At 38.5% G+C, this 15,313-nt stretch overlaps 1 protein-coding gene across 4 annotated transcripts in view; it reads left to right on the forward strand.

The window, feature by feature from the left end:
- Positions 1-15,313, forward strand: part of NELL1 (neural EGFL like 1) — a 287,360-nt gene that overhangs the window by 74,284 nt on the left and 197,763 nt on the right. For all 4 annotated transcript variants that reach the window (XM_051622053.1, XM_051622049.1, XM_051622050.1 and 1 more), the window contains exons 10-11: positions 2,213-2,286; positions 8,600-8,699. In XM_051622053.1, coding sequence (XP_051478013.1) covers positions 2,213-2,286; positions 8,600-8,699 — 174 coding nt within the window. The remainder of the gene's footprint in view (positions 1-2,212; positions 2,287-8,599; positions 8,700-15,313) is intronic.

The raw sequence follows: 15,313 nt of genomic DNA on the forward strand, positions 1-15,313 counted from the left end.
GGGAAGAGATGTATGGAAGTTGATTGAAATTGATTGTAAATGCCAGCTCCTTGACAGAGTGATGTGCTAGTGCCACAGTCAGTCACTTCTGGGCAGATAGTAGTAATTGCTGAGGCTTTCTGAAGAGCTGCACTGCAGGTGCTAATTTCTCTGTGCTTTTCTTATTTAGCTCTGATAGAATCATCAGTTGTAATTTGCTGTCTCCAGGGATTATTGAATGGCTGGATTATTGAACAGTTTCCTGGCTTAGCTGAGGGTTAACGAACAAAGTAGCTCTAGTGTCTGATATGTTAAGGGTTGTAAAAATGAGGCGGTTCTGTTTTGATCCCTGTCCTCTTGTGTTAGCCTTCCAACTAATATTTGACAGAAGACTATAGTTTTGTTGAAAATCTCATTGTTTTTCTGAGTTGTGCATGAACTTGCTTTCTGGTGTGTCCATTCTTTCGTTAAAAGCAGCCATGTCAGGAGAGTAGACAGAAAGGGAAAGGAAATTTCTCTAATGCATCTTTTCCCAAAAAACAGTTAGTGGGGTTCCTAATTTAGACCAAGCTTCCTGATTTGAAGCGTTCTTGGTAAGTGACATCACAAGTCAGGCATAAAAACTAGGGCAGCTTTAGAGAAATGAAGAAAACTAGGATAACAAAAGGAAGAAGACTGTTTTTTGTTTTTGTTAGTTTTTTTTTTTTAATGCATTTTTGACAATGAAAAGTGAGTTTGTCTGAAAACTTTGCTGCCTTTTTGTGTAAGCAATTAGTGTTTTCAACAGTGTAAAGTTTAAACAAAAAGCCCTTAGAAGCAAATACGTGTCTGAAAATTTATGAAGATTGATCTAGCAGTCCTTTCTGATTAGAATTTGGGAATCAAACTGGCTATGACAGTTGTTGCTGTGGAATATTCTTGCTGGTATCACTCATAAGGAGTACACACATGCACCTCTAAGTGCTTGGTTCCATTGCCTTGGTATTCAGGAGACAAAATGAGGTAAAACAGTTACTATACAGTCTGTGACTTCTTATTTTTGAGAACCAAGTACTTGGAACACTTCCACTTTCACTGTGTATCTGCCTTGACTCAGGAAACTTCTAAGGCCTTGTTCAATTGCCACAAGGGATTTATACCTTTTAGCTGTCCTTTCAGTGTCATAGGTCAGACTGTTACTGTCAAGTGCAGAGGGAGCTGAATCACCACCACCACCAGTTATTTTATCAATGTTTAGCATTGATCTTGCTACTAACACAATGCCTGTGTGATAGATACCTGGTTTGTGTAAGATAACAGTAGTATCACTGCTCTGTGTAATTAATGGATTTACTGTCCTCCTATGGAGTCGAAGTTTAGACATGTAGTTTCAAGAGGACTGTGATAGTTAAGGTAATACCTGGCTGAGCTGTGTTCTACTGTGACCTTGCAGGAGCCTCCCTTCTTCATGGTGGCAGTAGTCCTAAATTAAGCTAGCTGACTTGGCCTTGAAATGAATGAGGAATGTTCACTTGGTCTACTCTGTTGGTTCAGATGTGAAGCTGGTTATCTTTAGCAGAGGGGTCAAAATTTCAGACTGTTTTTTAGTGGGAGCTTTCAGTTCCTTGGGAAATCTGTTTTTTTGTTTGTTTGTTTGTTTGTTTTTTTTTGGTTTTTTTTTTTTTAATGTGTGCTTCAAGAATCTTTTTCTGAAATAGATTTTTACACTTTTTTGATTGAGTCATTCTCTGCATCAAATCCATTTTTGCAGGGTTTCAGCAAGTTGAAGAGTTCACCTTTGTGCCCACAAAAAATCTGAAGGTTTAATTGAAATTTATTCTTGTATAATTCTCTTGAACAGTACACTAATAAATGTCTCCAGTTCTTGAGCTGAGTTATGAATATCTCTAATAACACAAATACTGTAACTAATCTACAGAATGTCTGTCATGAAAATATTTTCTATCGAATACTAATAAATTTGGTCCAGGACATAATGATGAGTGATCTTATTCCTTCTCTTTTGTTTGGGTAGAAATGCTACTTGCTCTTAAAATGAATTTATTGTTAACTATGTTATTTGTAGTTATGTATAATAGTAACTTCTGATGAAAGCAAAATGCATGATATTCCTAATGTATCCTTTTTTTTCCAGTGTATTTGAATACCAGTTTTACTTTTTTGTCATACTTTGCATTTGTTTAGTATTTAAATGCTGATTTATTTTTATCTCCCTCCTCCTTTCAAATTCTAGCCAAGTGTATCTATGGAGGCAAAGTGCTAGCAGAAGGTCAACGAGTATTAACCAAGAGCTGCAGGGAATGTCGAGTAAGTTTCAGTTGTATAAACCTTTCCTGATTTTAAATGTATGTGTGGTGTTCAAAAGTGACAATGATAAGTTAGTGCATTTCTGTAGGCTTCCTTAATGCAAATGTGGCATCTGTTGTCTTCAAAAGGTGACTTTGAAGTCAGTGAAAGCCACAAAGATGAAAACAAGGCGGGAATCTGACACTTGCAGGGTAATAAACACAGGGCCAAAATGACTTTGAGGGATATTTTGTCTTTTCTCTCCTGCTTTCACAAGCTCTAGAAAAGGGCAGCAGCATCTTGAGCTAGTTACTAATTTCAGCCAAATCACTAAAGTTTGATGCCCCCTGGCTTATATTGTTGGAGTTACTCTAGACCTACTGGTAAACTATATGTAGCCCTGCTAATAGCTGAGGGAAATGGCTAGGTGTTATACTAAACTTTGCTCTTTCTTGGCAAGTTCCTAACACTTAGTTAACTACAGCCAGGACCTTAGAACACAGGTAAATGGAGGCTGTGTTAGACAGGAACATTCGGGGAGTGTTAGTGAAATAGGAGCCCTACATGTTGCCTAAGTGTGGCAGAAACCAGTTGTTGTCAAGACCAGCCTTAGAAGAAGAGACGAGTAGTCGAGGATTATAAAAGGCCTGTTGCTCTGCTGAGACATATTTTGGTGTGTGTTTTACAAATGATATATCACTCCAAAAAGGCACAGCCATTTTCAACACATTTGCTCTCACACGTAATTTTCAACTATTTTTGGTTTTATATCTTGTTGAAATTGTAGAGGGGGAAGGGTGACAAAGAGGAGCCTTGCAAGTGTTATTGACAGATCAGTATGCTAGAACAATTATGAAAAACATTTGGAAAAGATTACAGTGATCTGGTTATTGTTGTGCTTGTAGCTGAGTGTCCAGGGTAGCAATTTTATGTTCACTAATGGAAATAGACAATAACTGGTTGCAGGTGTTGTGAGAGCAGCTTGTTATGCAGAATTACTTTGCTGCAGTTAGTGCTTAGCTGTATAGGGTTGGACAACAATGTATATACAAATATGTGGGCAAGGTTTTTGCCTTGAAGACAGACTAAGGTGCCTGTAATTTATAATATGACATAAAATGTTTATTTGGGAGGGAAAGTGTCTGTATGAAATAAGATGAAAGCGGGAGGTTTTTCAGATTAAAGTGAGATCAGAGAGAGTGATCTGAATTATGTCAGTGGAACTTCTCTGTGCTAGAAATGTGTTACATTCATTGTTATGAGTATGATAATGCATTCATGAAAATGAAAAGCAGACACTGACCATCAAATACTTGTCATATTAGAAATGACTAATGATGAAAAGAGCTTTTGCATTTTACTTATTGTTAAAGGAAATTGATATGGCAGTGCTGATTGCAGTGATGCTGCAGTTGGTGTTATTTACATCTTCGTAGAGAGTGTTGGGAAGTATCTGAAACAGCAGATGTGAATGCAATACTGTGGAAAAACATGAGTCTGTTGGGGGCAAGGATAGGATGAGGAAGGTATTTCCACAGCTCTGCTTCAAGAAGGCGTTAAATCTCACTGACAAAGCTTGTAGTTCTGACTTGGGAGAGTTTTTAAGTGGGTGCTTATCTCTGCTTCTCTGTCTCCAGACAGGAAGTGCATTCAGTGTGTCTTCAGCATGAGCTCTTAAAAGCTGTAAGCGAACCCCTATTTATTTACTGCCTCAATTAGGAATGTTTCCTAGATGAAGCATGAATGGTAATGAGTCAAACTGTGGCTGTACCCATTGTTTTCTACCCCGTGTGGGCCTCCTGGTGGACGAGGTGCTGGCTGAGTAAAGGAAGGCTTTGTCCTAGGGGAATGACCATAAAACCTTTAATATGGTTTAATTTTCCAAACTTGGAAAACAGATTCCAAGTTGGAAAAGCTGTTGATCCATGAAGGAATACAGTAGAGGGTACACATCAACTGTCAATTTATTAGTGTTGATAAAGATGACTTAAAAATCTTGGAGAGTAGGTCTTTTGTTTGTAAAGGAGACTGTAGTTGTAGGCAGGGTAATATCAAAAAAGATGAAGTTAAAACTTAACATTTCAGTTTTAATTTGAAGAGACTAATTTACACAGATACTGATCCAAGGGGTAAGAGGCTTTTAAATTTAATATTCTTTTTTTCCATCTAACAAAAATAATAATACTAATGCGTTCAGGTAGGTCAAAAGATTTTTCTTTTTCAGGCTGTGAACAGTTTGGTTTTTTTTATTTTCTAAAAACTAATGCAGACTAAAAGTGGATTTATAATGCACATTTTCTTAACTATAAGCACAGATGTTACTGATAGACAGCCATTCCCAGCTGGAATCCTGCCCACAAACACTCTCTAGGTTAATCTACAATGACAAAATGATAAAATTAGTGCACAAGAGTTTGTAAGAATCCCAGAATGCTTCAGGTTGGAAGGAACCTCTGGAGGTCATCTTGTCCAACTCCCCTGCTTGAAGCAGAGCCACCTAGAGCAAGTTGCACAGGACCATGTCCAGATGGCTTTTGAATACCTCCAAGGATGGAGCCTCCACAGCCACCCTGGGCAACCTGTGCCTGTACTCAGTCACCCTTACAGTGAAAAAGTGATTCCTGATGTTCAGAGGGAACCTTCTGTGTTTCAGTTTGTGCCTATTGCCTCTTGTCCTGTCACTGGGCACCACTGAAAAGAGCTCAGCTCCATCCTCTTTGTGCCTTCCCTTTGGGTATTAATATGCATTGGTAAGATCCCCCCTGAGCCTTGTCTTCTCTGAGCTGAACAGTCCCAGCTCTCTCAGCCTTTCCTCCTGTGGTAGATGCTCCAGTCCCTTACTTATCCTTGTGGACCATGGCTGGTCTCTCTCCAATTGTTCCATGTCTTTCTTGTGCTGGGGAGACCTGAACTGGACCCAGCACTCCAGGTGTGGCCTCACCAGTGCTGAACAGAGGAGAAGGATCTCCTTCCTCGACCTGCTGGCAATACTTTTCCCAATGCAACCCAAGTTACCATTCACCTTTTGTGCTGCAAGGCTCATGTTCAACTTGGAGTCTGTCAGGACCCCCAGGTCCTTTTCTGCAAAGCTACTTTCTAGCAAGGTGACCCTAATGTGCACCTGGTGCATGGGGTTGTTCCTCGTCAGGTTCAAGACTTTGCAGTTCTCCTTGTTAAACTTCTTGAGATACGTGTTGGTCCATTTCTCCAGCATGTTGAGGTCCCTCTAAAAAATGCAAGTGTATTTGTGCTTGAGAAAACTGCAGCCTTCTGCATTCCAGAGGTGGTGATTTTGGCTGGAGGATTTCACCAGTATGGTGACATGGCTCATTTGAACTCAGTGAGAAGAATTCTGTAACTTTTGCTGGTGATCAGCCAACTTCTGGGTTAATGCTCATGAATGACATGATGCCTCTTCATAACTGGACAATGTGTTTGACACCAAAAGGCACAAGAATAAATTCCTGTCCATGCATGCTGGGAGAGGGCAGTCAGAGGGTGCCATACAAATACTAGAAAGATGGACAGGACTTGACTGAGTTTCAGGAACCTTGACTAAAAAGTTTTTCATAGAGTGACAGCTAAGGATGGTGTTTAGAACTTTCTTCTGAAAGGCTGATCGAAACCAGCTAAAATGAGAGGCAAAAAACCCCCTAAACCACAACAAACCCCCAAAATTACCATATCTGAAATCTTGCTATTATTTCCATCATCTGAGATGAGCTGTTTGTGGTTCAAATTTTCACTGCATGTCACTGCTTAGGCTTATAGCCAATTCTTTTTTACGTACTTACCTTTGTAATGACAATGAATTTAATTATCTTGTTGTAAATATTTGGCTCCAGATCTCATTCTCTGTGCATTGTATGTCACAGTTGGAGCTTGACATATTTAGTCCAGAATAATGTGTATTTTTGACATCTATTTCTGTCCAGATTCTATGTCTACATATGTGAATTGAGTATAAAAAGTCATTTTTCTAAGGCTGCCTGAAGCAATAATTCTGGTGTGAACTATTCTTATCTCAGTAGATAAAATCTGAAATCTAATTATGATAATTCTTGTAATTGCATTTGCACTAGTTTACAAGTTGATTTCAATTAAAAAAATACTCAGCATGGAAACATTTTAACAGTTTTAAAACTTAATTACAAATATGTTTGATTTTTTTTTTTTCTCCCAACATGCAAATTCTGCAGAAAATGGGAAACTTCAGGGAAAGAAAATCTTACTGTCATTAAATTAGTGGAATTCTCAATTTGTGGTTCTCCTTAGGATTCACTAAAGAAAGTGGGGGCTTGGACGGACTTTGTCTTTAGCTTTTTGACTCATCCTGATCACTGCTTTGACTGTTTTACAGTTTCTTGATTTTGGGCCATCTTTTTGACCAGACTTATTTTCAGTCGATGCTTTTTGTCCCAATGTTGATATACTGCACTGTTCCTGCTGCAGTTGTTTTGTCTGAGCTTGGATAGGGGATGAGTTATAGACAGAGCTTTTCCAGCTGGTAGTAAAGGATGGCTCAGTGTGTCTAGTTCTTTTATCACCTTTGCTGCTGCTGCTGCTGTTGCACAGGCAACCAAGGGGATTCCTCCCTTTTACTTAGAGAAGTGAGATCTGAGGGAGACCTAATATCTCCATTAACTTCACTGTCCTTGTGTAGGCACTTGTTTCAGTGATGCATGCTGGATGTGATACTGTAGGGAGCTGCTTTTTTATTATTATTATTTAAATAAATAAAAAAATCTGCCAGTGGGTTTTTTCTATATTTTTAATTACATCAACTGATACGTATTGCTAGTGAAGATAGACAGGAAGGGAGAAGAGCAGCTTGGTCTTGCTTAGCTTTTAGATTGCTTAAGATTCCTAATTCTGGACCCTGAAGTGACACAGCTGAATCTGTGGCATGGCTGGTCAGGCTAAATACCAGCCAGGAGTTGTACTGGTTCTGGCACCTGAGCTAGTCTTTTGGCACGGTGTGGCATAGTAGTGTCTTGTAGATAAGAAAACAAGCTTCTGGCTAGCAAAAGTGTCTCTATATAGGGGTGTTGCTTCATACAGTTTAGATAAATAGGCTTTTAATAACATTGTCTTCTTTTGGCATTAGTTTTCTTTTGCTTTCTTAGCCCTAGATGTGTTTGGATCATATTTTTAAACTTTTCTCTGCAACCATGATAGCTAGAAAATGTAATTTATTTCTTTGAAGAAAGCAAAAAATTCTCAGTCCATCCTTTCGTTCCACCATCTTTTGGGAGGAGTAGGGACTAGGTTCATACTGAAAAAGTGTATTGGCAGTATAGCAGGCTGCCTGCTTTCTTAGTGGAGTTTCACAGCCTGTTGGACAGTGTGATTACTCAGGTGTGGACACTCCTGTGGGATAGTTACTGTTGTTCCTAGTGAGCAAAAATCCTGGTTGTTGCAGAACTGCAGAAGGGAGGCTGAAGAACTAAGTTATGGTATGGGGAAGGCTGGAGGGGAGTAAGGAAAAAGAGGAATGTATTTTGGGGCAAGATGTTAAGAAACAACTAGCTGAAGAGCAGGACAGCTGTTTGATCTGGAAATAGGGTGAAGCTGATTTCCTGGGTTTAAAGAAGATGGAGTAAAATTTGGTGTAAAATCTCCCCAGAAAGCCTCTACCTATTATTTTAGAAAAATTCTGCCAGCAACTAGACCTCCTTATGCACAGTCTAAATCTAGCAGAAATAAAAATCATAGAAGTGTCTTGACCTTGAGTTACATTTTCTACAGCTGTTTCAATATGTATAGCTCAAGATGGGATATCTGCTTTGCCATACCTTTGAAGGACCTACTTTTTGGAAATTAGGTGATCAGTAATTTTAAGGAGCAGGCACTTTTGAACACAACAGAACAGCACGTGACACTTGAAAATGTTGGTCTTGTACCTGGTGTGTTTGTTTGCGTTGAATAACATGAGTGACTTGTGTAGAATATGAAATAAGAGGAGTAAAACTCAGACTTGCATGAAGAAGGAAAAGTGTCTTTAACAAAAACCTAGAGTGAAATTGAATTCCTTCAAATACTTGGAAGGAAAACAACTCTTCTTGGAGACAACATATTTGGGAAAACTGCTATAGAATTTTGAGCTTAAGTGACTTTTCCCCCCCACCCCTTTTTGTTTTCTTCCAATTCTGGACATAGAAATATCCAAGTAGATTGCTTTAGTTTCAATGTTATGATGTAAAGAATTAATTAAGTTGGAGCTAGCTACGTTACTAGTGTTACTTGAGATTACCCGTTATAGAATGAAAATGATGAGATCCTTGCCACTGCACATGTTTTCATCAATGTTATTTTTTTAAATGTTCATTTTCAGAATGGAGTTTTAGTAAAAGTAACAGAGACTTGTCCACCATTGAACTGCTCAGAAAAAGATCACGTTCTTCCAGAGAACCAGTGTTGCAGTGTTTGCAGAGGTAAGCCAGGGGCTGTGCATGCTTGGAAGGAATGTCAGTTGCTGATTTAATGGGAGGATAGGCTGGAAGAAGCAATTCCCTTTTAATGAGATACTGGGTACCTCTGTAAACCTGAATCTAAAATTAGTCTTCAAGGAAAACCAATCTGTGATATTTCTTTGGGTAGAAGACTTAGCAGTTACAAATCTGTAATTGCTCTGAATTAGAGAGGGGGAGAGAGAACAGAAAGAATTTGGGGGAGAGAGGGCACAGTATCTCTTAAGGACAAAGTTATGTTTGAAAAAGAGATATTGCTTAAACTTGAGGCTGCACTAAGCATACAGGGTTTTGGAAATGGGTTTTAAACTATTTAAAAATCATCATAATAATGTTAAAATTCCAGTATTTTGAGTTTGATTTAGATCTGGGGTCTCTCAGGACTTGTTAATTAAGCTGGACACTTACAGAAACAAAAAAAAAAAACCAAACAACTCTAGAGCACAGATACCCATTCTCCATCCTTGCAGTGGGGTGATGAGATGCAGGTTCCTCTTGCTTGTTCCCTTTCAGCCCTGGTGAATCCTGGTTCCATGCTGAACCAGGCTGAACAAGGCACAGCTGAAGTGATGGGTGAGAAAATCCCCTTAAATGAGAAAAAAGCAGGTATCACAAAGCTAGGGAACTCAAACAAGCTTTCTTCTTCAAGTGTGTTGTAATCTGTGAGCTGGTGAGTGAAAGATGTTAGAACCATTGCCCCCTGTGTGTATCTATATCCTACCTCCCTTGATGCTGAGTCTCAGCTGAGCTTCAGGGGGAATTGGAGCAGGTTTCTTGGAGGAAGACTTGCATGTCAGCCTTTAGTGATGCACCTCAGAAATTTCAAGCAAGACATGTGCCACATGAGCCTTAAGACATTTCCAGGCTCAGATGGTTTACTGGTGCCCGCTGGACTACTTGTCTTGCTTGTAGGCGAATTTCTCTGGTGTCGTCGTAGATGTTGATGAAGGGGCTCTGAAACTCTCCCTTAGCCAGTCAATTTTAATAAATAAATATGCACAGTTAAATATTTATTAAGGCCTTGAACTTGAGAGCATATGCATGTGGTTGTAGGGGCTAGCACGTTTGAGACTGCTTGCTGGATCGCGTTCTAAGAATATACACATTAATTTTTTAAGCAGTTTCCAGAAACATCTGTAACTATTTAAGCAAGCAGTAAATGTTGCTTCTTTGTCCCTGGGAGAGCTCGATGTCTTAATGATACTTCTTAACAGATGGCCCAGTTTGATGTAGTGCAGTGCTGAAAAAATTGTCTTCATTACTGAAAAAAAATTGTCTTCGTTGCATAAAAGCGGTAGAAATCTGAAAGCTTCAAAGTTGATGAAAAACAAGTTCTGTAATTATTTGGTTCTATATCATTGTTAATGATAGGTACTCTTTTTAGATATTCATCCCCAAACTGGTTTTATTATTTATAAAATAGCACGTATATATATATTTATGTGATGTTCTCTAGAAGCATAAGAAAGAATTATGCTTTTCCTTATGAATTCTGATACATGGTTCTTCAAATTGATACATTAAACTTCCACTTCAGTTCTACTTCAGCTGACTGATAAAACAGTCTCATCCACTTTTGTATTTCATCTTTGATTTTTAAAATGCTTTTGAAAATTAACCTGAAAAATGGGAATAACTTTGTCAACTTTACAAAGGCATGAGTTGAAGTTAGCACTCCTAAATTGCTTACTATATCTTAAAGATGCTGCTTGACACTTCTGCTTCAGTTGCATGCACCTCGTAGTATATAATTTTATCATATGATGAGTACTGGTGTTAAAAAACGGGTATTTATTAAGAATTTTATATTTGGTATGAGTTTTCTCACGCAAACAGCTGCCCTCTGATACGGTAAGCAGGCCATAGTTTCTGGTCCTGGTGTGTGCCAACGTGTCCTTCACTGGGAAATGATAGAGTGTTTCTCTGTTTGGAAATAACAACCTCTTCCAGAGACTATATTCGACTTCTATTGTCCTAGGAAAAGCAGTGAGGAAAAAAATACTGTAGTAAACATAGTCCTGAGTAATCAGAGAGTTCATTGGAAGCCCATGTGACTCATTTGCACCTCAAGTGCAAATTTCACATTATATGTATGACGGTACAGATGAATCTTTGCATTAGCCCTCAGCTAGGCCTTTACCTACTAATCTTAAAAGAGAATAATAACTCGATGTGAAGTTGATCAGTGCAAACTAGCGACTGGTGGGTTCTGTTTTTGTATCAGTTTGTGCAGTCCTCAGGATCTAGTTGTGGGAATGGAAAACTTCTACAAGATTTCATGGTCTGTGGAATTACAGGATACCTTTGCTGAACTGGGCAAAGGTAGGAGGTTTGCAGCTTGTGCTTTTCTAGCTGCAGCAAAGGGATTTCCATTGGCCAAAAGGATAAAGGTGAGGGATCAACAGAAGGAAAAAAAACCCATAGAGAAATATGGAAACTTCATGATGCTGTGGTATGAGACTTTTCCCTCTTCAGTGATCTCTGCAATATCTAACAAGATAAGAGATAAGTGCCTAAAATGAAGTAGGGTATGCAAGGGAAAAACAAACAAACAAAAAATTGTGATGTTTGTGTTGATAGAAATTATGAGTCAGCAAAGGACTGAGTTGAATACTGTAATACACGTGACTTGTTGGCTTCCTAAATGGTCGTTACTGTTTGTAAATGGTTAGAAAAATAAAGACAGCAAGTCATACCTGTTCTTCTTCAGGTCTGCTACATGAGGTTATAGTACAGCAAAAGGTAATATTTTGCTAAAAGCCCAGTTCTAGGGTTCAGTAAAATGCTTGTAAAAGGAGTACAGCAAGATGGGTGTAGTATGGAAGAACTCTTCTGTACAGTGAAAGTTTATTTTTGTGTTTTGTTGTACCTGCATGCAAAAATTTGCCTCATCAGATCTGTAGATGTGATCTATCCTTGAATATTATGTAGAGTATACCTAATTTTACCCTACATCTGTCTGCTTTAATATAAATGTCTGCTTAAATGATGTGCTACTTCATACTTTTCAGCAGGGCAAAGTGGTATTATTAAGCTCTCTTTTAGGCTACAGAAATTTTAGTTAATTTAAAAAATTTCACGAAGAATCACTGGGTAATAAAATACATTTTTTACTACTTTTTTGAGAATCATTCATTTTTCTTACAGCATTCTTGCTACGTTTTTTATAGCTCAGGGACAAATCGAATGCAAAAAAATAGTGTTATAAAATTGTTTTATTGTTCCCTTTAGCTGTTTTTCTCCTTGCCAAAGACAGTGTATAATTTTGTAAGAGTGGATTTTTTTTTCCTCTTTTGAATGAGTGATTCGAGTAAAGTTTCATGAGAGAATTTTTATGTTGTTATGCTCACAATTGTAGTGTGCAAGAATAGCCTTAAGAGCCCTAGCAGCTTCAGCCATGCTCCTCTCCTTAAAAGAAGGAGTGTGAGGAAATAACGAAGCAGTGAGAGCTGTTGGGTTTCTGGAGAAAGCAATTTTTATTTGCTGTCCTGTAATATGTTTTGGGTGATGGATTTAGATTGACTGCTGATGCTGGTTAGCAGGAAGTGGTGAATCCTACTGGATGAACTGGTGTGCATTTTACAGTGGGAAACAGCATTTAAATCTAAAAATGGGGCTTCTGCCACCCTTACTTGTATTCCTTTGTTTTAAGGTTTTGATCCTTTCAATGAGAGGATGAGAAGGCTCTTCAGTTAGCATGTTTCTCATTTCTCCCTGTCTAGATGTGAAACTGAGTGTACTTTTTAAGAAACTGGATGTTTCTCTTGCATTGCTGTGAGTTAAGAGTTATTTCGAGGTGTTAGTTTTATTAAGATTTAGTGGAGGTTGATAAATCTGAATTAGGTTACTTCTAAACATAGTAATAACATTACTTATGATCTAGAAGGGGTTTCTATCTGAGAAATACTAGAAGCTTGTTAGGCTGTGCATTCTAATGCACACAAAGAAGTGGTGTGTTATGAGGTCTGCATTGGTGTAGCAGCTTGAAAGAATTTCTGGAGTTACTGTTTTATATCAGAACACTGAGTTCTGGGGCCACAGTCAGTGAAGGTGTAAAAACTGCTGTTCCAAGTGCTTCATTGCTCAGGACTCATTAAAAGCTGATTTGGATCATGAAAGGGCATAATCACGAGTGCAAATTTTATCACTCTTCCTGAATTTTACCCTGGATTTATTCGATGCATTTATATAATAACTGTGGGGTTAAATCATAACAATAATCAAGATTTGTAGTTTGAAATGACCTTTGGCCTTTTGGAAATTGCTAATGCTATGAATAGCAGCATTATCAGCATTCATTTTAGAAGCCTCTGAAGTGGTAACGCTGAAATGTGGGTTTCTGAAAGGTACCTTCTTGAACAGCAAGAGAACAGGAGTTGTACAGTTTTAGATCTGACTAGTTAGGGATCTTGTAAGAAGTACAGAAAGTAATAGAGGTGTTATAAGGAAACCGTCAGAAAAATGGGAGGCATGTTAGTGTTGCCCATAAAGAAGGAGGAAGAGAGATGAGCGAGATACATTGATTCCAGCTCTGTAGTCTTCAAACAGTTCTTGTGTTCTTCAATCAATAATTAAGCCAAATTGCCAAACATGTTAGGAGCTTAAAAAACTGGGTGACAGCATAAAGCAGCCTAGCATGCTGTCTGGGAAAGTGGATTCTGGGAATTGGAACCTTAAGATGTTGAGAAGCTTGGAAAAATAAGAGCATTGTTCAGGTGTCCCAAAATGGAAGAAATGTTTCATTTCAGCTCATCTGACTTGGGACCACTAAGCCCTAGCCAGTTGGGCAGTTTCTGATGCTGAAGGAGTGATTGTTTTATGTCTGTTAGCATAAAATCCAATGTTTTTTGTAGTTGTTTTTGCATATTTATTGGTGGCTCTTCTATAGTCAGAAGAAAGAAAGAAGCAGAAAGATAAAAAATATGTTCTTAAGAAAAAACAGAGCAAACATTTCAGCACCCTTGATAAGGAAGAGAGTAATCTTATCACATGTTTGGGGAAGGAACAGAGGTCATCAGTCCTATCAAAAGTCTAAACACACTCTTCAATATTTAATTCCCCTGTTGGTAGTATCTAATTGTATCTTGAATGTCTTGAATGACTTTGAAGGGCTGTCGTGCACATTGATGACTGTGTGGGGAAAATGGTTTCTGACATCTGTTCTGAATATGTTTCTCTGTAATTTTAATTCATGCTCACTTGCTTTGTCATCTGTGTTGGCCTGAAATTAGTTTAGATTATCAGAACTATTTAAGATTTTGGTGTGCCTCTGTCAAATCCTCTCCAGTAGCCTGCATCTTCAGATGCGATTATTCTATTTTTAAGCTATTTCTTATATTTAGAGAGGAGCTGACTGTCTCAGATAAGACTTTTCTGAATATCCTCAAGTCTCAGTAATTCAGTTATTGCCACCTGGGCAGCTGCAATGCCTACCCACTGCTAGCTGCCACCCGTGGCTGAGATTCAGAGGTCCCACTGCAGTATCAACGGGTGGTTTTGCCTTCTCTAGGTATTTTAAAGGAGTTCTAGAAACCATTTAACATCAAAGAAATAATAAAAATCAGATGTTTGTTAGCTTGCTTGAGGGCAAGTGATAGCTGCCATGAATAGATTGATATTCAAGTCAGTGCTTGGGACCCTCCCCATTTAGTCAGGAATATAAGCTTGGCTGTTAGAATCAGAGGCCCTGTGTGCATTCCTGATTGTTTTGCTGCATAAGAAACAAAATATTTAGCTAAATTAGACATCAAAATGGGGTTGTTAAAGGTGAAAAGAGCACAGCTAACTTATTTCTTCACGTTACAGTCCAAATGCAAGGTGGTTTCTACTTGCCAGAAGAGCAGGAAAAGCACTCAGGCTCAATATGAGCTAAGATAAAGTCGATGGCACTTGATGTCCTTCTTGCCTCCAAAACCCCTGCTGGGGAGAGTGCAGACCAGCAGCTAAGAAATGCAGGAGCTGCACTTCTTTGGTATGAGTCTCTTGGCTCTTTTTAAGTGATAAACGTGCGGCTTCACCACAAAAGAGAAGTACTTGGAAAAGCCTCTGATCCAATCCATGGTGTGCCTGCTCTGACAGTGACACAGAGAACCTTTACTCTTCTATACCATCAAGTACACTTGTTTTCTGCTGGTTAACTTTAAATTACATTTGTTTTGTAAATGCTTGGTAACATCCAGTGTCGTAGCACCATGCGTGCCCTTGGCAGGAATGGCTTCCACTTTTCCCTGATGGAGATATTGAACAAGTTTTCTGAAATGCTGTGGGAAGTTGAAGTTGAGTCACTTTTAGTCAGCATTTTTAGAGGTAGGAAACAGTTTTTAACGTCTTGTATCATAATAAATGCCAAGGTAATCTAGAGATGTAGGAGGTGTTCTACCATTGTATATTCCTAATTAGAGGAGAAAAATGAAAAGTTCTTTAGAGCCTCAAATTACAGAAGTTATAGAACTGGAGTGTTACGCTTTTCTTTTATGCTCTTTTAACAGCCTTCAAGCTTGAAAACATCAGAAAGAATCTGATTATGAATGGTGACAGTTCATGTTTGAGTTGATAAGGGAACAAAAGAAATACAGATT

Source organism: Apus apus, chromosome 5 (assembly GCF_020740795.1).
Source record: "Apus apus isolate bApuApu2 chromosome 5, bApuApu2.pri.cur, whole genome shotgun sequence".
Lineage (NCBI taxonomy): Eukaryota > Metazoa > Chordata > Aves > Apodiformes > Apodidae > Apus > Apus apus.